The 23760-nt window shown below is 35.3% G+C and overlaps 1 protein-coding gene across 4 annotated transcripts in view; it reads left to right on the top strand.

Moving 5' to 3' along the window:
* Positions 1-23760, top strand: part of Pfdn1 (prefoldin subunit 1) — a 68400-nt gene that overhangs the window by 7473 nt on the left and 37167 nt on the right. For all 4 annotated transcript variants that reach the window (XR_013437674.1, XR_001229816.4, XM_078046314.1 and 1 more), the window contains exon 3: positions 17683-17767. Coding sequence is in view for 2 of the 4 variants with exons in the window: in XM_078046314.1 (XP_077902440.1) it covers positions 17683-17767 (85 nt within the window). In the remaining 2 variants the exon portion in view is untranslated. The remainder of the gene's footprint in view (positions 1-17682; positions 17768-23760) is intronic.

Here is a 23760-nt window from a genome sequence, read left to right as displayed (position 1 = left end):
CAAATATTTGCAGACCTGCATGCACTTTAACTCATAAGTATGGAGAGATTTGAAAGTGTTAAATACTTCTTAAACATGGCTATTTTTGGCTTAAAACAAAGAAAGTCAAACCAAGAGGATCAGAGAAGATGAATTGCTATATACTGTAGGCTCCTAGTACTCATTGCTCAAAGCTATATTCCATCCAGTCCTTTGGCATGTTGCCAGCACATTTTAGTTCTCTTACTTCATATTCTTTGGAGAGGCTGTTATGTAGCCTGATACTACTACCACCAATTTCTAGTTTTGCTACTTAAGCTGTTTGTGAGCTGACCTCACCATACTGCTTTGAGAACTATGATGAAAGTTACAACTGTGGGATGATCTGTCTGAATATTTGCAAGTGTTCATCTTTGCATCTTTCTAGCATGCAAGCAGTGAATACAAATCTTAAATGTGATGTGAATATTTCTTATATCTATTCAATTTTTTTTCATGAATAAAAACTAACATAATTACTTGTAGGGGTTTTCTTCTTTGCACAGTAGAGGATAATAATTTTGAAAAATTATTTTTAGGGCTGGGGTTGTGGCTTAGTGGTAGAGCACCCGCCTGGCATTGTGTCCATCTACAACTAAAGAAAAATATTTTAAAAAATTATTTTAATGTTTTTTGTAAGCATTATATTTCAAAATCCACATAACTGAAATTTAATCATGCTAGCATTTCAAAGGATCATCATTAGAGAATAAATGTCAAATTTATTTTATTACAGTAGATAATTTATTATCAATATAATCCTGACCCTGATTTGATGTGAGGACTTATTATTCTGATTGCCTGATTCCCTTTTTGTTTGAGCATTACATAAATAACATTTCTAGTTTCTAAAAGAGACAAATTAGGCTTTTTTTTTTTTTTTTAATAAAGGAGGAACTTGAGTAGATTAGCCTTTGGGAAAAATCATAAGTGCCTTTTTAAAGCTTGAACCTGACTAAATATAACTTTGTGCCACATTTAAACTAATTTAGAGGTATGTTACCATTCTGTGGGTATTTTTTACATTTGAGGAACTAAGAATGAACAATGGTATAAATCTACCAACTAGATAAGTGTCTAGCAATGCAGAAATTGCTGTTTGGGAGCAGGGTTGCTATTTCTACTTGTTGAAGTAATTTAGTGGTTGATCTCTGATGGCTGAAAGATCCAGAAGTATAAATTTAAGATAAAAGTCACACAGGTAGAAAGTTAAATAGTAGATGTATTCTTGATAGGTAACACATTTTAGCCTAAATAATTAAGCAATTTTTCACCTAATTAGGTTGTAGAAATCTTTTTTTGTTTTTTTTTGGTGGGGTAGGGTGGATTGAACTCAGGGGTACTTGACCACTGGGCCGTATCCCTAGCCCTATTTTGTATTTTATTTAGAGACAGGGTCTCACTGAGTTGCTTAGCACCTTGCCATTAATGAGGCTGTTTTTGAACTGTGGATCCTCCTATCTCAGCCTCCTGAGCCGCTGAGATTACAGGCATATGCCTCCATGCCCAGTTTAGATTGTAGAAATCTCAACTTTTTATGACAGCTTGGTTGAACTATCCTTAGTTTAAAATTTTAGGTTGGTTTTGTGGGGATCTTATTATTGTGGATTGTTGCCCTAATTTGAATTTTGTTGTTTGTAAAGGCAGGATGAATAATTTACAATTTTTCTAAGTTATGTTAAATGTTAATAGAAAACCTGCTGCCTTAGGTAGCCCTTTTATATTTTCATGTAGATTTAGAGTTGATCTTCCAGCCAATTTGATTTGTTGGTTTTATTTTATTTTATTTTATTTTTAAAGAGAGAGTGAGAGAGGAGAGAGAGAATTTTTAATATTTATTTTTTAGTTCTTGGTGGACACAACATCTTTGTTGATATGTGGTACTGAGGATCGAACCCGTGCCGCACGCATGCCTGGCGAGCGCGCTACCGCTTGAGCCACATCCCCAGCCCTGTTGGTTTTATTTTATTTTATTTTTTTATACTGGGGATTGAACCCATGGGTGCTTACCCATTGATTCACATCCCCAGACTTTTTATGTTTTATTTAAAGACAGGGTCTTGCTAAGTTGCTTAGGACCTCCCAAATTGCTGAAGTTGGCTTTGAACTCAGGATCCTCCTGCCTCAGCTCCCCAAGCCACTGGGATTACATATGTGTGCCACTGCACCTGGCCTGATTTGAGGTAATTTTAAAGTTGGAGAAATAGTCATACTATATTTTATTACTGAGAATAGAAAATAAAGTTAAAAAGTCTTAGTGTGGTAAATACTGTTGATAGTGTGGTAAAAATAGTCATGTTGTTGCTCTCATCAGAATCAAGTTTAAATTTTTAGTGCTTTCTACAGAAGGGGGAGAAATGTGTAGAATACGTTTGGTGTAAGAGCCAAATTGCAAATTTATAAATTCTTTTAATGCTCTTTAAAGGTGTTAGTCTGTATTTTAGAGTAAAGAACACAAAGCAAAGATAAAACAATTTTAAAAGATAAGAAATTTTCGTGGGTTCAGTCCTCAGCCCTAGGGAAAAAAAAAAGATAAGAAATTTTGTAGTTTTCTTATATTCTGGATTTTATTTTAAAAGTTTTTGGTGCTCAGCTGCTTTTACTAGTAGAATATGACCCACCCTTTTCTTCTGTTTTTATACAGAGCCATTTAAAGTCATGGCTTTCATTGCTCAGAGTTCTAAGGGTGGGGGGGAAAGAAAGAAAAAAAACAACTTTTCCTGTTGTGCAGGGGGAAATGACTTCAGTTCTGTTGATGTCAAATATGTAAGTAACCCCAGATGGCACGCGCTTCTCTTCCACAGATGTGGTACTCTAGGGAGAGATTTTTGAGTAATGTTCTTAATTTCCTTAAGTTGTCAGTGATTTGAAAACTTGATGTTCATTATAACCCTGTCCTACTGCTGTCTAGAATGACATCACTGTTTTTTTTTATGTCAGGAGATATTAGCAAACATTTTTGTAAGAGGTACATAATTATGTTTTTTCTACAGAAGAGTACTTTTAAATAATTCTTTCCTTTATTCCCCTTCCATGTCCTTCAGAATCTAAATATTTCACTGAAGTATGAGAAATTAATTTTGAAAATGTCATGCTAATTAGAAGTCTGTTGTTAAAAAAGTAAAAAGAAGCCTGTTATCTTGAGTATTAACATGTTAAACTAGAATATTTCATGTGTGTTTGTTATGGGCTTACTTATTTTAGGCTCTGAATTTGTTTGAAAAACATAAATGTAATCCACTCATTGGTTTACTTGGAGGACTTTGTTTCTATAGTTCCTGACATCAAAAGACCTGGCTTAAAAAAAAAAAATATATATATATATATATATATGTTTGTATATGTACACACGCACACACACAATTTAACAAAATTAGCTTTTGTTGGATAAAAGTAGTAGTTTTGCAACAATACAGTGGTACTTCAGTGTGTCCCAATTGGTGATAAGCAAGAATAAATGTAGTTAACTGAAGGAAGGTTGAAAAGTACCATTTTACTTGTTGTTCCTATGTAAATAAAAACAAAGGTAGCAGCAGTCTTGAATTGTTGCTTTGTCCCTGGGGAAACGTGTGCTGTAACTGACTTAACTCTAGCTGAATTTCTGTGAAAAGAAAACAGTTTAAATAGTACCAAGAATTTTCTGATTTTAGCTGCCATTTATAGAGGCAGATTCAAGAACAATTTAGTGTCTGATCTGTTTGAGATGACTGAAATGTTCGTGTCATGGAATATAATCTGCTTAAAGAAATATCCAAAAATGAGCTCAGAAAAAATATTGACCTAAAAGGCAAGAGTCAGTCCACATGTATGAACAGATGGTTGGCAGTGGCTTGTTAGTAGTCTTTTCTTTCTTATCACGTATATTAAAAATTTGCTGGGTACTGCAAATAATTTTTACCCTGATGGAGTAAATAAGCTTAGAGTGTGTTGCTTGCATCATTTATGTCTGTGCTTCTGTGAAGAATGTATGCACATTTTATTTTTAGAATTTAAGTTTGGATATATCTGGGAGAGTACCCCATTGTCCTGTCCAGGAACTCTTACCACTTCTTGTTTCGAGGAAGATTAGTTAACTTGAATTGGACTAGATTTCTTTTTTTTCTTTTTTTTTAGCTACACATGACATTACAATGATCTTGGCAATTCATACATTTGAATCATTGGGGTATAATTTCTCATTTTTCTGATTGTACAGATTGCAGAATCACACTGGTCATAGAGTCACCTATATACATACAGCAATCATAATGTCTATTCTATTCTGCTGCCCTTCCTATCTCCCCTACTCCTCCCCTCCCCTCCCATCATTTCTCTCTATCCTGAATTGGACTAGATTCCTTTAAGACAGTATTCTTTGGGCTTTGGAGAGAATTTGAGATGTACTTATGTAAAAATTTGCACAGTATTAAAAATGTGTCTTTTTTTAAAAATTTTATTTTTTAGTGTTAGTTGGACACAATACCTTTATTTATTTATTTTTATGTGGTGCTGAGGATTGAGCCCAGGGCCTCACACTTGCTAAATGAGCGCTCTACTGCTGAGCTACAACCCCAGCCCCTTAAAAATATATCTTTAAATAGATAAGAGTGGGACTACCCTAAGCCCAACCTTTGTTTCAGAGTAAAAAGATTTGAACCACAGTATGCATCCTCTATGTGTGTATTTGAAAAAAATATATATAGAGAGAGTTATTGTGTTTTTTAGACTATTTACTTATTTATTTTTATGCTGTGCTGAGGATCAAACCCAGTGCCTCACACATGCTAGGCAAGTGCTCTACCACTGAGCCACAACTGCATCCCCCCACTGGGCCATATTTTTAAAATATTTTATTTAGAGACAGGGTCTCACTGAATTGCTTAGGGCCTTACTAAGTTGTTGAGGCTGTGTGCCCAAGTATATTTATATTTCTCTATGACTCTCTGCTTTTGTACCAGGAGTTTTCTGTTCTGTATGTCTTTCAGTACTTGTGTGACAGTACTTTTTTTTTTTTAATTGTCTAGTGGTTATATTTTATTCAGTGTTGTATTTTAACCTACTAGTAAAATACAGGTCACATATCAAAAAGTTGTAGAATAACTCATTGCTTGCTTATGTGTGGAAATGTTTGGGGTTTGAAACGGCCAGTGTAAAAGTGGTAAACATCAGAGGTGATTATTTACCAGAATTCTTAGAATGCCAGATAGTAACCCAAAATAAACATCATGTTTAAAATAGATTAACATAGTACGGCTTATATTTCAGGAGGAGTAGTTTTGATTTTAAAATAGACAGTGATTTTTAATTGGTACAAATTGAACCTTGCAGTGTGAGTTACTTATCTAGAACAGGGAATGTTTTTATGTGGGATTGATTTCCTGAAGAGACTGTGATTCTCTTAGAAATTTCAGTGAATTCTCAGTTCTAATTTTACTTGATGTATAGGTAGTCTTTAGTCCAGCTGATCTTTCTAACTTAATGCATTTTCTTCCCTTGGCTTCAGGGTTATCACCTCTTCTTGGTTTTCCTCTTACCTTGGTCTCCTTTACTATTTCCTTTTCTTTCACATTTGTAAATGTTAGATTAACCTTGGGTTTAGCCCTTGGATTTTTCTTTTCTCTACACTCATCATGATTTTACCCAGGCTTCTTTCTTTCTTTCTTTCTTTTTTTTTTGGTACCAGGGATTGAACCCAGGGGCACTCAATCACCAAGCCACATCCCCAGCCCTATTTTGTATTTTATTTAGAGTCAGGGTCTCACTGAGTTGCTTAGTGCTTCACTATTACTGAAGCTGACTTTGAACTGGAGATTCTCCTGTCTCAGCCTCCTGAGCCGCTGGGATTACAGGCATGCGCCACCACTCCTGGCTGGGGCTTATTTCTTTAAATGCTATTTTATATACTGACAAGCCCCAGATTTTTATCTTCAGTTTAGAACCTTACCCTGACTCCACACTTGTATACCCAACTGCCTATTTTATATCTCCATATGATGGTGTAACAAGCATCTCAGAATTAGCTTGACCAATAAAATTCTTGCTGTTTACGAATAAATCATCTTTCTCAGTCTTCCCCTTCATAAAATTCAAATCTTTCCCAGAAGTCTTCTAATGGGTCTCCCCTCACATTTCATGTCAAAAACTGAGCCATGTGCTTGGACTTAAATCTTAAGGGACATGCCATGATGGATGACATGAATTAAGACTAAGACTTGATTCAGTTTAGACTTCACTTTCCTGGGGAAAGTGAAGATTTCACTTTAATTGGGGAAGTAGAGGGACCCCAAACTGAGATTATACATCAAAGAAAAAGAAACAGACATTGGGTAGCCAGCCGGGAGCATCTGCTAAAATCGTGAACAGATGGGCTGGGGATGCCACTCAAGCGGTAGGTAGCACGCTTGCCTGGCATGCGCATGGGGCGCTGAGTTCGATCCTCAGCACCACATAAAAATAAAAATAAAGATGTTTTGTCCACCGAAAACTAAAAAATAAATATTAAAAAATTCTCTCTCTCTCTAAAAAAATAAATAAATAAAATAAAATCGTGAACAGATAATCATTGCGATGATCTACAATTAAGGGCTAATTGCATGAAAGCTGTTGATATATTTTGGGTGAATTAAGTAGAGTTTAATTAGGGAGTATAGACAGGTGGAAAACCACTGAAATAATTAAGCAATATAGTAATAAGGATGTAAATTAAGGTGGTGGAAGTAGAATGAAGACAGAGGGTCAGTATGAAAAGGAACGGTAAATTGGGAATATAGAAAATGAGGAGGATACCTAAAGATTTGGGACTTAGATGAGTAGGAATGTGATGATAGCATTAATAGAAGCTGAAGCTGAGGTAGTGAAATTGCTTGTCTGGAATGTTGGTATGGGTAGATAAAATGAGCTTAATGTGGGACATGCGAGTAGAATGACCTTTAGATACTGAATGTAGTGCAGATTATAGGGGTTGACATTATTTTGAGTATCATTGTACCAGTTGAACCTTTGAAAATAAATGAGTTCTTTGGATAGAGAGCTTTAGCAGAGAGCCTTGTATAAGTGCTTGCAATATGGGCAGTGGAGAAGAAAGAGAGGGGAAGATTTTATGGGTGTAGCACTGGAGAGTACAGTACAGAGATACAGCAGCATCCCTCAGAGTTAAGACTTGATCCTACAGTGTTCTCTGTAGATTTCTTATGCCTGAGGTACAGCAGGTCTAAGTGCTCTATTTCTCAGTTATAATCTAGTACTATGTTATTGTTATCATTTTGGTAGTGAGGATTGAACCTAGTGGGGCTTTACCACTGAGCTACATCTTCAGCAAACCCTCCTTCCCCTCATTTTTTTTTTTGATACAGTGTTTCACTGAGTTGCTGAGGCTGACCTCAAACTTGCCATCTTTCTGTCTCAAGTCTCTTAAGTCATGGATTACAGCATGTGCCACTACCTCCAGCTAGCACTACATTGTTTATTCTGTTGCTCAAATAGAGGTTGGCTTTCAGGGTCAGTCAGGGAAATGTAGTGAGGTACGTTTGGGCATTGAGAGTTCTTTCAGATTGTTGCCTGTGTCCTTTTAACATGTTCCTAACATTCATTCATTCATTCATTTATTAAAATATAGTGTAGTTGGACACAACACCTTGTTTATTTCACTTGCTTATTTATTTATTTTTGTATGTGGTGCTGAGAATCGAACCCAGGGTCTCACCTGTGCGAGGCGAGCGTTCTACTGCTGAGCCACAACCCCAGCCCCTAATTTTTGTTTTTTTGAAGCAGTTTTATGTTTAAGAGAAAAATTAAACAGAACAGACAGCTCTCACATACTCCCTTTCTACCTCCTCTTCCCCCACAGTTTCCTTTATGTATTTCCTCTACCTCTTACAACAGTATGGTGTAATTGTTAAAATTGGTGAAGAAATATTGATAAAGGGGCTGGGGATGTGGCTTAAGTGGTAGTGTGCTCGCCTGGCGTGCGTGCGGCCCGGGTTCGATCCTCAGCACCATATACAAACAACGATGTTGTGTCCACCGATAACTAAAAAATAAATATTAAAAATTCTCTCTCCCTCTCTCCCTCTCTCACTCTCTCTTTAAAAAAAAAGAAATATTGATAAAACATTGTTTCAGCATTTTCCATATTGTTCAAATTAATGAGTTTAACTATAATGTTTCCACATAAGCATATATCATGTTCCAATTGTATCCTCCCTTCTGGTTACCCTCTCTTATTCCTCCTCTTCTTCTCTAGTATTCATTCCTTCCACTACTTTTAGATTCTTTCTTTTAATTCTAGACTTGAATTAAAGAAAATTTAATTTCTTTACAAGAGAGAAAACTTGTCATACTTGTCTTTCTGTCTGGCTTATTTTATTTAACATGATGGTATTTAGTTACATCCAATTTGACATGATTTTGTTCTCTTCTTCTTTCTCTTCTTGTGCACTGGGATTAAACCCAGTGATGTTCTACCATTGAGCTACCACTTAGCTTTTTATTTTGAGACAGCATCTCTCTTCCCAGGTTGGCCGTGAACTTGTGGTCCTCCTTCCTCAACCTTCTCAGTAGGTGGGATTACAGATGTGTGCCACCAAACATGACTGTTCTTTATGACTGAATAATACTCCAATATGTATATATACCATATTTTTTTTATTTGTAGACAGGCATCTAGGTTGATTGCATAGTGTAGATATTATGAATAGTGCCTCAAAACATGGGTATTCAAGTTGACAGGTTATTGTAGACTAAGATTAATAATTTACATTAGGTATTATTCTTTGTCCAGTCCTGGGTTTTGAAAAATTATAATGTCTTGTATCCACTGTACATACCATACAGAATATTTTCCCTGTCCCTCAAATCCCATGTTCTCCATTTATCTATTCACCTTTTCCTTTCTCCCCACCACATCCTGCCTGCCTGCCTGCCTCTTCTTTTCCATGGTGACTGCTTGCTGATCTTTCTGCTATCTCCATAGTTTGGCGTTTTCCAGAATGTAAATTGGAATCACATGGTATATAGCCATTTTACAGTGGCTTCTTTTACTTAACAGTAGGTGTTTAAGGTTCCTCCCTGTCCTTTTGTAGTTGATAGTACATTCTTTTTTTTGTTGTTGTTAAATAACATTCTATGTATGAAGACACAAATTGGTGTGAATATACTTTGTATACAACTGTCTCACTGAGTTAGTTGCTTAGTGCCTCACTGTTGCTGAGGCTGGCTTTGAACTTACTATTCTCCTGCCTCAGCCTCCAAAGCCGCTGAGATTACAGGCATGCACCACTGTGCCAGCTCAGTACTGTTACATTTTTTTTAAAATTTTTTTTAGATGTTGATGGACCTTTATTTTATTGATTTATCTTTATGTGGTGCTGAGAATTGAACCCAGTCCCTCATACATGCTAGGCAAGTGCTCTACCACTGAGCCACAACCCCAGCCCTCAATACTTCTTCTTTAAGGTTACTTTTTTTAAAAAAATATTTATTCTTAAGTGTTAAATGTTAGGTGGACACAATATCTTTATTTTACATTTATGTAGTGCTGAGGATCGAACCCAGTGCCCCGCACATGCTAGGTGAGCATTCTACCACTGAGCCACAACTCCAGCCCCTAAGGTTACTTTTATTTATTCATTTGCAGTAGGTAAAGTCATTTTATGATAAGGCTGTTATTTCCATTTTGTTGGAAGTGAATTCATTTATTCATTTCCTGGATTGTTTATTGACCTTTATTTTTTTTTTTAAAGACATTCACTATGTTGCCTAGGGTGGCCCTGAACTGCTGGGCTCAAGCAGTCCTCCTGTCTCAGCCTCCAGATTTGTTGAGACTGTAGGAATGCACCATCATGCCTAGCTTTGGCTTTTTATTTTTTATTTTTTGAGGTGTAATGTACATAGAGGTACATAGAGTAAAACTTATCCTTTATAGTTACACAGTTTTATAAGTTTTGACAAGTGCATGCTATTATGTAATTACCACTACAGTCAAGCTAGAGAATAGTTACATCAACTCAAAAGCATGGCTTCATGTTTGGTACTCTCCTTTTACTTCCATTCCCTGACAACCATTGATTTTTTTCTGTCCTTGTAATTTTGCCTTTTATTTATTTATTTAAAAAGTGCTATGTGAAAAGAATTATACCATATGTAGACTTTTTGTATCTACTTTAACTTAGCATAATGTTTTTGTGATTTCTCCATATTGCTGCATGCAACAATCATTTGTTCACTTTATTTGTAGCCACTTGGGAAAAGAGTTAGTGGTTTCTTTCTTTTAAAAAAATATTTATTTTTTAATTGTAGTTGGACACAGTACCTTTATTTTATTTATTTATATGTGGTGCTAAGGATCGAACCCAAGGCTCCACATGTGTGAGGTGAGTACTCTACTGCTGAGCCACAACCCCAGCTCCGAGTTAGTGGTTTCTTATAGACCAATCAAATTCCATTCAACCCATCATTTCCATCTGTAGGTAACTGTATAGCTACACACTGAAATGCTATTCAATAATAAAGCAAATCAGTGATTTTTAGGGGTGGGAGAAAAGTATAATAATAATAATTATTATTATTCTGTGTTTTAACTTTTTTGGGTACTGGGGATTGAACACAGGGTGCTTTACCACTGACCTACATCCCTAGCCTTTTCTTTTCATTTCGTTTCGTTTAATTTCATTTTTATTTTTGAGACAGGATCTCCCTGAGTTGCTTAGGGCTTTGCTAAATTGCTGAGGTTGGCCTTGAACTTGATCCTCCTGCCTCAGCCTCCAGAGTTGCTAGGATTCCCAGTATGCACCACCACGCCTACTTCTCTTATGTTTTAATTTCTTAACTTCCAAACTTTTCCATAGCAGCTGTACCATTTTGCATTTTACACACACACACACACACACACACATTTTTTTTCATACCTTTATTTATTTATCTTTTTATGTGGTGCTGAGGATGGAACTGAGGACCTCACACATGCCAGGCAAGTGCTGTACCACTGAGCCACAACCTCAGGCCCCCATTTTGCATTCTTGCCTGCAATGTGTGAAGATTCTGGGATCTCTCCAGGGTCTTATTATCATTTTGATTATTGCTGTTCTAGTAGGTGTGATTATCCTTTTAATTCTAACCTATTTATGTGTTTTAATTTGAAAAACAGTTTTCTTGTTGACTGAATGTAATTGGATCATGCTTTTAATCTAGTGTGATAGTCTTTGTCTTTTAGTTTATATTAATTATATTTTTAACAATGGTTGCTGTGACTGTGTTTAAATCTACTACCTTGCTACTTGTTTTCGTTTCATTTATTCTTTTTAAAAAAATTTATTTACTCTAATTTGTTATACATGACAGCTCATAGTCCAAATATAGAGCACAATTTTTCATGTCTCTGGTTGTACACAAAGTAGAGTCACAATATCTGTGTTTTCATACATGTACCGAGGGTAATAATGTCCATCTTATTCCACCATTTTTTCCTACCCCCATGCTCCCTCCCTTTCGCTCCATCTCCTTTGCCCTGTCTAAAATTCCTTCATTCCTCCCATGCTCCCCCGCCAATCCCCATTGTGGATCAGCATTCGCATATCAGAGAAAACATTCAGCCTTCATTTATTCTTTATTCCTTTTTTCTCCTGCTTTCTTGGATTCTTGGATTAATAATTTTTTATCTTTTTGCAGTGCTGGGGATTGAACCCAGGGTTTCATGTGCTTTACCACTGAGCTGAGCTAAATCCTCAGCCCTGATTTTTTTTTTTTAAATGATTCTGTTTTATCTTCACTTTTGGTTTACTAAGCTTTCCTTTTTTTTTTCCCTTCTGTTTCAGCAATTGAACCCAATGGCACTTAACCACTGAACCACATCCCCTCCTTTATTTAATTAATTAATTTATTTTTGAGACAGGTCTCACTATATTGCTCAGGGCCTCATTAAGTTGCTGAGGCTGACTTTGAATTTGTGATCTTTCCGCTTCAGCCTCCTGAGCTGCTGGGATTATAGGCAGCTCCTGTTAAATTTTCTAAATTTAGTGTTTGTCTTGTGTTTTCTATTATCCATCTCTAATTTATCATAATCTACCTCAGATGTTATTATACCACTTCATCTTTATATGTCAGATTTGTCTCTTCCATCCTTTGTTTTATTGTTACACATTTTACATATGAGCTCATGGTGTGTTGCTATTGTTTTTGTTTTAGATGAGGGATTAGCAAGCTTTTTCTTTTTTTTGGTAATAAGTCAGTAATAATGCATTTTGATTTTGCTAGTCATAGGATCTCTGCCACAACTTAATGCTGCCACTGTAGTGAGGAAGTAGCCCTTGACATTATATAAACAAATGAACATGGCTGGATTGACCTGCAAACTAGTTTGCCAACTAGTTTTTAAAATGATACCTCTGTTGTCATTATAGGACAAACATCTATTATATTTATTCTAATTTATACGATTTTCAGTAGTTTTGTTTCTTTATATGTTGCCATGTTATACTCCTTTTTAAATTTTTAATTAAATTTTAGTAGCATGTGTGAATGGTGTATATTAATGTGGTTCAGTGTGATATTTCCATGCATATAGTGTGTACTGATAAAATTCAATCACCATCCTGCTTCCAGGCTCTACTATTCTATCAGGTTAACTCTCTTTAGCTTCCAATATATAAAAAGAACATGTAATACTTTCTGCATCTGGCTTCTTTCTTTCTTTTTTGAAGTTTTTTTCCCCTCTATTTTTAAAAATTGGTGCATTATAATTGTACATATGGTGAGATTTGTTAAGTATTTGTATGTGCAGACAATATAACAACATAATTTGGCCAATATCATTCCCCAGAATTTTCCCTTTCTTTCCTCTCCTCTGCTCCCTCCCCCTTGTCCCTTTCCTCTACTGATCTTCCTTTGATTTTCATGAGACACGCCCCCCACCCCTCTAGCTTCCACATGTGAGAGAAAACATATGATCCTTGACTTTCTGAGTTTGGCTTATTTCATTTAACATAATATTCTCAAGTTTCATCCATTTTTTTGCAAATGCTGTAATTTCTTTCTTTTTTATGGCTGAATAAAACTCCATTGTACATATATATACACTACATTCTCTTCATCCATACCCCTACTGATGGACACCTAGGCTTGTTCCATAGTTTGGCAGTTGTGAACTGTGCTGCTGTAAACTTGGGTGTGCATGTATCACTGTAGTATACTGACTTTTTAATTCCGTAGGATACATACTGAGAAATGGTATAGATGGGTCATGTGGTAGTTCCATTGTGTCTTGTGTATTTCATTTAATATATGACCGTGAGTTCATCCTACTTTTTGTTTTTGCAAATGACAGGATTTTATTCTTATGACTGAATGCTACTCCACCGTGTGTGTATCACATTTTCTTTATCCATTTATCTGTTGATGAGCTGCTAGGCTGATTCCGTGTCTTATTTATTGTGAATAGTGACACAATAAACATAAGTGTGCAGGTATCTCTGGTATGTTATCATTTTCTTTGGATATATACCCAGAAGAGGGAGATAGCTTGGTATTTTTAGTATTTTTCTTTTTTTTTAAAGAAACTTCCATACTGTTCTCCATAATGGCAGTACTAATTTACATTCCTATCAACAATAAATGAGTTCCTTTTTCTCCACATCCTAGCCAGCATTTATTATAGTTTTTTTTTTGATAATAGCCATTGTAACTGGGGTGAGATTATTGTGTTTTGATTTACAATTCCCTGATAGCTAGTGATATGGAGCATTTTTTTCATATATTTGTTCCATTTGTATTTCTTGTGTTAGTATCTATTTAGTTCATTTGTCCATTTTATAATTAGATTACTTTTTTGTTAAGATTTTGAGTTCTTTCCATGTTGTGGATATTAACTCTTCAAAATGAATAGTTGGCAAATACTTTTGTCCCATTCTGTAGATTGTCTTATATTCTATTGTTTCTTTTGTTGTGCAGAAGCTTTTTAGTTCTATATAATCCCATTTATCAATTTTTGCTTTTACTTCCTGTGTTTTGGGGGTCCTAATCAGAAGATCATTATCTGTGTGAATGCCTTCAATGTCTTGAAGTTGTTTTCTTCTTGTAGTTTCTGACTTTCAGGTCTTACATTTAGATTTTGATCGTTTTGTGTTGATTTTAGTATAGGGTGAAAGGGGTCAAGTTTCAGTCTTCTGCATGTGGACATCCAGTTTTCTCAGTACTGTTGGTTGAAGATGCTGTCCTTTCTCCAATGTATGTTTTTTTGGCACTTTTGTCTCAAATCAGTAGGCTGTAGATATATATATATAGGCTTATTTGTGGGATTTCTGTTCTGTTCCTTTGGTCTATATGTGTGTTTTATACGAGTACCATGGGGATGAAAATAGACACCTTTTTTTAAAATTTTTTTTTTTTTTGAGAGAGAGAGAGAGAGAGAATTTTTTAATATTTATTTTTCAGTTCTCAGCGGTCACAGCATCTTTGTTTGTATGTGGTGCTGAGGATCGAACCCGGGCCGCACTCGTGCCAGGCGAGTGCGATACTGCTTGAGCCACATCCCCAGCCTGAAAATAGAGACCTTTTACAAAGTAGTAACTCTAATCTAGGTTCTATAATCCTGAGTATTATAAGCATGTTATCTGTATATCATTTGTCATATTAGAATACTTTCCGTCTTCATGGTTTATTTTTCCTTTTATGGCACATTATGAGCTCCAGAATTCTTTTTCTTCCATTTGGCTTTTCATTAACAATCCAGGGTCTCTATGAGATTCTTTACTTGGAGAAATTGTGTACCTAATATTTATCTATGATAATAAGACTTAAAATTGTATTATGATATATCCTCTCAATAGAATCTGATATTTCACTGTCTTTTTATTTTATTTTTTATTTTTATTTGTTTTTTTGAAAAGGAAGAAGTAATACAGTCTGTATTTGTAGATTATATGAGTGTCTATCTGGAGAAGTAAAAAAATCCTAGGAGAAATGTAGTGTTAAAGGTGGAGCCTGGTCCATCAGCCCTGAGCCAGCAGTGATCATACAACAGTTGGCTATAATGGATAGCAAATTAGGGGACTGCCATTCAGCATTACCAAGCCTGTCCCCAGTGATGCAAATAGAGGTCAATAGGAATCCCGAACAGGGCTGTTGGAGGTGAAAATAAGAGAACATTTTGATGTTTTCTAGTAAAGTTGACAATTCAGATACCCTGAATCAGCAATTCCACTCCCAAGCATATACCCTAAACAAACTCAGGGATGTGATTGTGAAAGCACACACACATTCCTGTACAATGTTCACAGTGACATTTAAAAAAATTCTCAGGTTGTCAATAAGCCACATGTCCATTAAGAGTGAAATGAGTAAGTATGCTGTGGTGTATTGAAACAAGATGTACAATAACAAGCATGAATGAATTAAAATGAATTAAGAATTAGCTACACGACTGAAGCGCTTTTTTTTTTTTGTGTGTGTGTGTGTGTGTGTGTGGTACTGGGGTTTAATCCCAGTGGTACTTTACCCTAAGCTACATTTGCTTCACTGCCTTTTTAAACAGCAGATAATGTGTTTCCTAAAGACTGTTTTCCCAGAAATCTAGGCATTTCAATCTCCTATAATGTATCTATGCCCTTTCTTGAATTGGAAACTAAACCAAATTTTTCATGAATTTTTATGTGTGAATATTGACCGTGTAATTATTCTTTAAGGTAAACAGTTGAGTTTACACAGTACTCATCCTTGTTTAAAATTTCATGGCTGAGATGCCTTAGGCTTATGGTAATAGGTTGGTCAGCCTCAGTCCTTTAAAGTTGGCACATCCAATATAACTACCTCGGGGATGTGTGACCATGGAAAAATGTTTTTGTTGTTAGTGTTCTTGCTTTCTAGTAATTTTATTTTCTGCTCAAGGGATTTAGTATCTGTGCAGATAGTTTCTTTTTAAAGGCCACATAAGTAATGACTTACCTCTAATCTTAGCTTTGAAAATTTCCCAGACACTAATAAAGATTTGATGTCTGATGACCTATTATTTGAGAATACTACTAATTGGCCAGCAATCAATGCTATTTAAAAATGTGCATTTTACTTTGAAAATTATTTTTGTGGCTAAAACACTTGGTGAAATTATGCACGCAATGATAAAATTTGTCAATTCTTGGGCCTTTTACTTGGTGTCACTAAGACCTAATGCAGTTCAAAACAACTCTTCTTCTCAAATACTAACATGATTCAATTCTGAAAAAAATATTCTATTCACTATAGTCTTATCCAAAGTATTCTTGGACCCAATAAGTAAGAACATTGTAGACACCAAGTGTTCTATAGGAAAAGACCTAGATTTAATCATTGTTTTTCATGAATATAGTCAGTCTTTCTAGTACATGTATGAGCAAGTTGACTTTTTTTTTTTTTAAACAAAGGATCAAGTTACTGCTGAAGACTTGATCATTGATTAAATTATCTAGGATGACTATTATTAAGTCACGGTGGTAGTTGACTTAATAATTACTAGAGTGAAAAAGAGTAGTTCACCAGATTGTATTAATATATGTGACAAAGTGTAATTATGAGTAAGGAAAAAGAAATTTCCTCCCAAAATGTCAGGGAGTAGCTAGGTGTTTTTTTTTGTTCTCTTTTTACTTGTCTTATATCTATGATAACACATGTATCTTCTGCTTGAGAGCCTAACTAGACGGTGGTGTTTTTGTGGAGCTAGCAGAGAAAATTGAATATTGCTACCTTGATATGTTTTCTTTGTTGACTTTTTTGTTAAGAAGTGTTATTTAGTTCTTTGTTGCTAAACTCTATGTGCAAAGAGAAGAAATAGTCTGATTAATTAATTATAATCTTTAATTGAAATCTGTTTTAGCTTAGATAATCCTGAAAGCGGTTTGAGCACTGGGGTTTTCTCTTGGTTCCAGTTGAAGGAAACTCCTTTAGTTCATTTATTTGAGCAATAAAAGAGCTTGTTCTTCCCTTCCCTGAAGCAAAAATTATGAACATAAAGCCACAAAACAGATTCAGTGTTAATTTTTAAGGAAGCTTCCCCATATTTCCATCCTCATCAGTGGCGAATAATGTGCCTATGTTGGAAAAAGTTGAAATTTTCCACTTGTGCATTTTGAGCTTTTCAGAGGTATTATACACTCTGGAAATAATAATAAAAGATACTGGGCTTATACAGTGCTTTTTGTGTGAGGAACTCATATAACACTAATGCATTGATCCTAACACAGTACTTGATTGTGACTTTAAAAGGTCATGAGTTACTGCTGTTACAAGGAAAAAAGAAAAGAAAAAAGATGAAGGGAAGCTTCAATTTACAAATATTATTTAAAAAAATCCAGATAAAATTAAATTATATAAATGTAAAAGTTATATAGGGATTTTTATCATTTGTTGACTTTTTTGTTAGTTTGTGGTATTTATTTTTTTATTATTTTTTTTTGTATCTATGATTCTACTTAAAGTCTGATTCCCTTCTTAAATTAGAAAGCAAAGTGTACTTTTAAGCTTTTATTCCTTTTTAGCTAAGAAGGCTTAATACCTGTGGTGTTTTTTGAGTTTATTACAATATAACAGTGTATTTTATTTGTTCTGAACTGGGAAATTATCCTCTTAAGTTTTCTTAGTTTTATATTTGTGGTATATAGCTATTGATTTTGACAAATACAGTGGTCATGTGGATTAATCTTCAACTTTTTGTGTTTTTTGTAGGTTTATTCTTCAGTCCAAGGAAGTAATTCATAATCAGCTATTAGAGAAACAGAAAATAGCAGAAGAAAAAATTAAAGAATTAGAGGTAAGGTTTGAGTGAATATTGACAATAGCAGTCAGCTTTTATGAAAAAGTAATTATTTTGTGTCATGTTAAATGAAAATGTATGTCTGCCAAGGTTCATGTCACATTTTTATTGTTTATGTTAGAGCCATGAAGTGGTCATATTCATGGCAGTGCATAAAACAAACAAAAGTTTCTTTGGAGCTGTAGGCAGTTTTGAAGCTAGGATGCTATTAATCTGAATGTATTTTCTCTATTACCTTTGAATGGATGTTTCTATTTATTAAAAACCGTAAACAAAAGAGCAATGCATATTTAAAAACCATGTAGGTAGTGGATTGTGGAGGATGGGTAGGAGTGTGGGTAATGGTAACAGTTGTTAGAGACTCCTGGTATAATGTCTCTTATGTGTCGTAATTCCTTTAACCTACTTTACGTTCTAGACAAGTGAGGAAAACAAATTTTGCTTTATTTGTTTTAGTTAGGGAGAAAGATGAGAGGTAAGAGTAAGTTAGTAAATCTTTGGGACCTGGAGTTTATTGTTATAGTTCCTTTATACATATTAAGAGTCGATGGGGTGTTTTGGGCTTTCGTGAAAAGTCCATCATGCATATAGTAAAAGTTAGATTTGACAGACCACTGGTAATTATTTCTTAGTGATTAAGATTTCCCAAAGTGGGGGTGGATATGTCATGATTTCATAGGTCACTTTATCTAATTTCTGTATTATTTGAAGCACTGGTTTAGAAACTGACTCAGCCGTCTGCTGAATTGGGGAGCCGCCTCCTATAGTCTCCTGGGGATTTTTCAGGGCACTGACTTGGCATTGCCTGGTAGTGTATAGTATCTTACTTAGGTTTCTTAGTTTGACTAACTGATCATTTAAACAAAGTCAATGAAAGATTTGAGTTTGAAAGATGAATTGTAAAAACAAAAAGAAACAAACAGTGAAACCTAGTGAAGAAAAATCTGTTGACCTGTGGTAACCAGGTAATTGTTGAATCTAGTTGTATCATTTTTATCAGCTCACCTGTTCATAGTAAATTTTATATCCTGTAGTGTTTTCACTTAAAAGAAACAAAATATCTGGAAATCCCCCACCAAAGTATTTTCATGTGTAGGCAAGACAAATACTTTGCAACTAGATATATGATTCTGAAAATTTTTCTTATTCATAAGTAGCAATAAGGGCATTAAAATTTTCAAATGGTAATTTTATATAGTTCTCTTTTTATGAAAAGAAAGATCTGTGTAAGGATACTGAAAATGATATATGGGCTTTAAAATTGTTAACACTGTTTACCCTAAGGAAATTAGAGAGTTCTGATTTTCTTTTGCTTAGGTCTCCTAGATGATATTAAAAATTTCTCCATAGTCTGTTTAGTGAGCAGTGGTATTTAGAGACTTTTATCTGATGTGCAAATGTTAGTCATTACTGCATACAGAACTCAAAGTTGTATTTTATGTTTTTAGGAACGTTCAGCTGTTTTAAATAGCATTCCACATTTCACTGACCTCTGATTTCCATTGTTGCTATGAGGTGTTTAATTGTTACTAATTTGTCTTTTCTCCTTGGCTTCTGTGTGTGTGTGTGTGTGTGTGTGTGTGTGTGTGTGTATTGTATGTTTTACCAGGGATTTATCTCAGGTCCTTGCACACACTAGGGAAACTATCTATGTTCCAGCCCTTTGTTTTGTATTTTGTGGACTAGGGATTGAAGCCAAGCCAGGGGTACACTACCACTGATCTACATTTCCAGCCCCCTTTGTTTATTTATTTATTTTAAATTTTATGACAGAGTCCTACTAAGTTGCTCAGGGCCTCTCTAAATTACTGAGGCAGGCCTCGAACCTGCAAACCTCCTGCCTCAGCCTTCAGAATTGCTGTTTCCAGCCTACATTGCATTTTAACTGGTTTTCCTCCTTCTAGCCTTCTCTCTTTTAGTCCTTTTAGCACATTTAAGTTAGAATGACCTTTCTGTGATGTAAATTTGGTAATATCACTCCCTTTTGTAAAAATTAATTGTTGTTCTATGGTAAAAATCAAACATTTTAATATATTTTCAGGACTCTTTATGAAATGACTTCTTTTTATTTCTCTGTCTTCCCTCATTTCCTCAGCCTTCTGAAATATTCTGAACTTTTGGAATTTCTTGTGCTTTCTTTGTTTCTAGTAGATTTTTTAAAGATCCTTCCACCTGAACATGTTCTTCTGCCTTTATCAGCTGCATGTACTAATCCTTCAGTTTCTAGAATAGGGCTACTTTTCTCAAGAAGCATTTTCTAATTTCTTAAATTATGTGCTGCTTTCTTCTACTCCCTATTTATTCTTTTAGCTTCTTAGCACAGTTTGGGAATTTGGGAATATAAACTATGACTAGTTGAAGTAAATCACAAATACGATTTTCTGTTGACTAAGATAGGATAGGGAATCCTATTAAGGCTTTTATTCCCCCAAAGTAAAGGCTACTCCATGAAAATAAACCAGAAGCATTCCAAACATTCCAGCCAAGCCTTTGTCTCAAATTGGGGAAAATGGAAGTGGGTAGGAGTAGACTTGAATAGAGGGTATAAGAAAGTTCAATTTCAAGGACTAAAAGGGCACAGCCAATTAGAAGGTCATGGGCTGAACCAACAGCATTGGTACTTTTCTAATATCTGTTTACCAGAGATTTTGACCAGTAGCACTGGTGCTTTTCCAAGACCTGATTAGCATAGATATTTTTTTTTTCAATTTTTTAATATTTATTTCTTAGTTGTTGGCGGACACAACATCTTTGTTGGTATGTGGTGCTGGGGATCGAACCCGGGCCTCACGCATGCCAGACGAGCGCGCTACCGCCTGAGCCACATTCCCAGCCCCTAGCATAGATATTGATCAGTGCTCCTACTCTGTAGCTGTATAACCCCCAAGACTAGTACATTTAAATGGCAACCTCTATTTGATTCCCTCTCGCCCTGTAGGAGCTCTTTCTCTTTTCTTCTCCCTTGAAGAACTCCTGCTCTTAGGCTCACTCTTCCTCGTCCAGGGATTTCATTCTCTTCATTTGTGAGACAAGAATCTAGAAGGGAGGCACTGGTAGGAGGCTGGATTCTGCTGTAACACTAAAGCAGCAGAGGCTGAAAATCTAGTTTCAGTGTTACTTAGAAAGCTTGATGTAGATTTTAGAAATCTAAATGTTTTTTTCTAAAGCCTCCCAGTTGTTGTTCCTCTTCTAAATACAGTCTTTTCTTTTGTACCCTAGTATTTATTGCCAGTACAATTTATTTCATCTTAATCCTGTATAATTATCATCACCATCATTATACCTTGCAATTAAGTGGGGAAGCACAATTTATACAAAACTTTGCAGACAAAGGACAGGCTGTTTCCTTTTACATGTATTCATCTCTGAAAGAGTAAGTTTCTTTTTGGTCTGGGTCATAAGTCTAATTTTTAATTAAAGTGTTAATTTGTTTCATTAACTAGTCCACTGTATGCCTCATCACCCTCTATCAACAGTCTGTATGAATGACACTGTGGACAGACCTTTTCTTTGATATAGTTGTTCAGCTTCTCTGACCTGAAACTCATCTTCATGGTATTTCTTAGATTCCTTTTTACTCAGCTCTGTTCTTACTGTTTTTTTTGTTTGTTGTCTTCAGATCCACTCCCCATTTATTTTATGCCATTTTTTAAATTAATAAATGTAAAGTTTACTTAGAATTTGTTTAGTTTTTGATAGCCACTAAGTTGGCTGACATGGATGGAGGTCCTTTTGATAGAGTGAAATTCCTTACTAGAAGATAAAGACAATCACTGTCTTAGCATGCATCTAAAATTATGAATGTGTATATGTAAAATAACCATAATCATTAAATTTTTTTTTTAGTTGTAGGTGGACATAATTCCTTTATTTTACTTATTTGTTTTTATGTGGTGCTGAGGATCCAATCCAGTGCCTTAAACGTGCTAGACAAGCTCTCTACCACAACCCCAGCCCAAACATAATTATTTTAATGAAGCGTTTTCAAACAGTATTACAATATGATAATGTTTTATAGATTTTAATTTTTCCTTTATAAACATGATAGGTCAAGTTCTAGGAGGAAATTACAACCATGTTATCAAAATAGTGATTAGGAGAACAATGATGCTGGTCCTGTTCATGAGAACATACAAAACAGTGCTTTGGGGATGATAGAGTAACCATGTTATTTATGTCATTATTTGAGGAGGTTCTTTATTTTTAAAAAATACTGATAGTAAGCCAGGGTGATAGTACATACCTATAATCCCAGCAATTTGGAAGGCTGAGGAAGGAAGATCAGTAATTCTGTGAGGCCCTGTCTCAAAATAAAAAATAAAAATTGTGCTGGAAATGTAGTTCAGTGGTAAAGTGCCTCTGGGTTCAAACCTCAGTACCAAAAAAATACTATATAACTTCTTAAAGCAGATAACAGGTGTATAATATTTAATATAGTATATGTTGTTATTAGAAAAAAGTGTAAAAGCATAGTTTTAAAAAATAACTGGGCTTGGTGGCTCAGGCCTGTAATCTCAGCTATTCTGGAGGCTGAGGCAGGAGGATCATAAGTTCAGGGTCAGCCTGAGCAATTTAGTGAGACCCTGCCTCAAAAGTTTAAAAAAAGGGCTGAGGATGTAGCTTAGTGGTAGAGTGCTTGCCTACACAGGCTCTGGTTTGAAACCTTAGAATAGCAAAACCCAACCCAACCAAACATACAAAAACACTCACCAAAAACATAATTGTTTAGGATTTAGAATTATGATTTTTTTGAGTCTCATTAGTCTTTGTAAAGTAGTTTTTTAAAAAGATGTGTAACATTATTAGGAAGAAATCCTTTTTTGACAAAATTTAGTTTTAAAGTTTAAATTATTGATTGAGGAGATTGGTGTCTTCTGAAGAGTGCAAAATGCATTTTATATTTTTGCTCACTCTTTTGGATGTAAGAAGGAAACAATTACTTATTGTCCTCTTTTGCAGTTTTGAAAACTTAGCTTCAGCATTCAGATGAGCTAGAATTTCCACTATTGTGAATTCTAGGCAGTAAGCTTTTAGTGATATATGTGAACACATTTAGACAGTTGTTCCCATATGTCATTTATGTTCTCTGTCTTGTTTCAGATGTGGACCAAAAAATTACTAGTTAAGGCTAATCTGCCTTCAACTAAAAGCCTCTTATATTTTAGGTGCATGCATATACTGGTAACCACCATCCTTCTCCTCTGTCTCCAGCAGGATTACCACCCCTTCCACCTCCCAGTAAGCTCAGCAATGACAGAATAAGGAAACTCAGGGCCTTCTGTCCCTGGCTTAGTGCCACTTCTGAACAGAGTGTTGGAATTCTTGGATTGTTGAAATAGTTCTCCAGCCCAGGGTATCAGTAAAATCTAAAAAAAATTATGTAAAGCTCTGACTTGCAATGTCCTGACTCTCCCACAAAAATGACAGTTTTGATCACCAAGTGGTTCCTGAACTTAAGTGGGAAGAAAAGTGATGAGAGAACTGGACGGGAAGTGCCTGTGTCACCCTGCAATTGGGTTAGTTCTGATATTCTGATGAGAACATGTTTTGGAGAAATTCCCATGATTGAGGAAATTTTATTCTGCCTCTTGGGGGTGTTTTTTTTTTTCCCCCCCTATAGCATGGATTGCACTTGGGTAGGTGTCCAGTTTTGCCCTGGGTACTTCATTTTTGAGTTGGTATTATTTTGTGTATCATGGGACCCCTCTTTGTATGTGATATCTAGTGGACTCTACTATATGATAGGCAGTGATTCTTTTTTTTTTTTTTAAATATTTTTTAGTTGTAGATGGACACAATGTCTTTATTTTGTTTATTTATTTTTGTGTGGTGCTGAGGATGGAACCCAGTGCCTCACATGTGTGAGGCAAGCACTCTGCCACTGAGCTACAACCCCAGCCCACACTGATTCTTATCTGTGTTTTCAGTGAAGAGGGGAGGTGAGAGCAGAGCCAGTGGTGTAATGTTTTTATACGAAGTGTCTGAATGGT

The sequence above is a fragment of the Ictidomys tridecemlineatus genome, chromosome 1 (assembly GCF_052094955.1).
Source record: "Ictidomys tridecemlineatus isolate mIctTri1 chromosome 1, mIctTri1.hap1, whole genome shotgun sequence".
Taxonomy (NCBI): Eukaryota; Metazoa; Chordata; class Mammalia; order Rodentia; family Sciuridae; genus Ictidomys; species Ictidomys tridecemlineatus.
The sequence above is the reverse complement of the archived record's forward strand: the minus strand, read 5'-3'. Positions and strand labels throughout refer to the sequence as shown.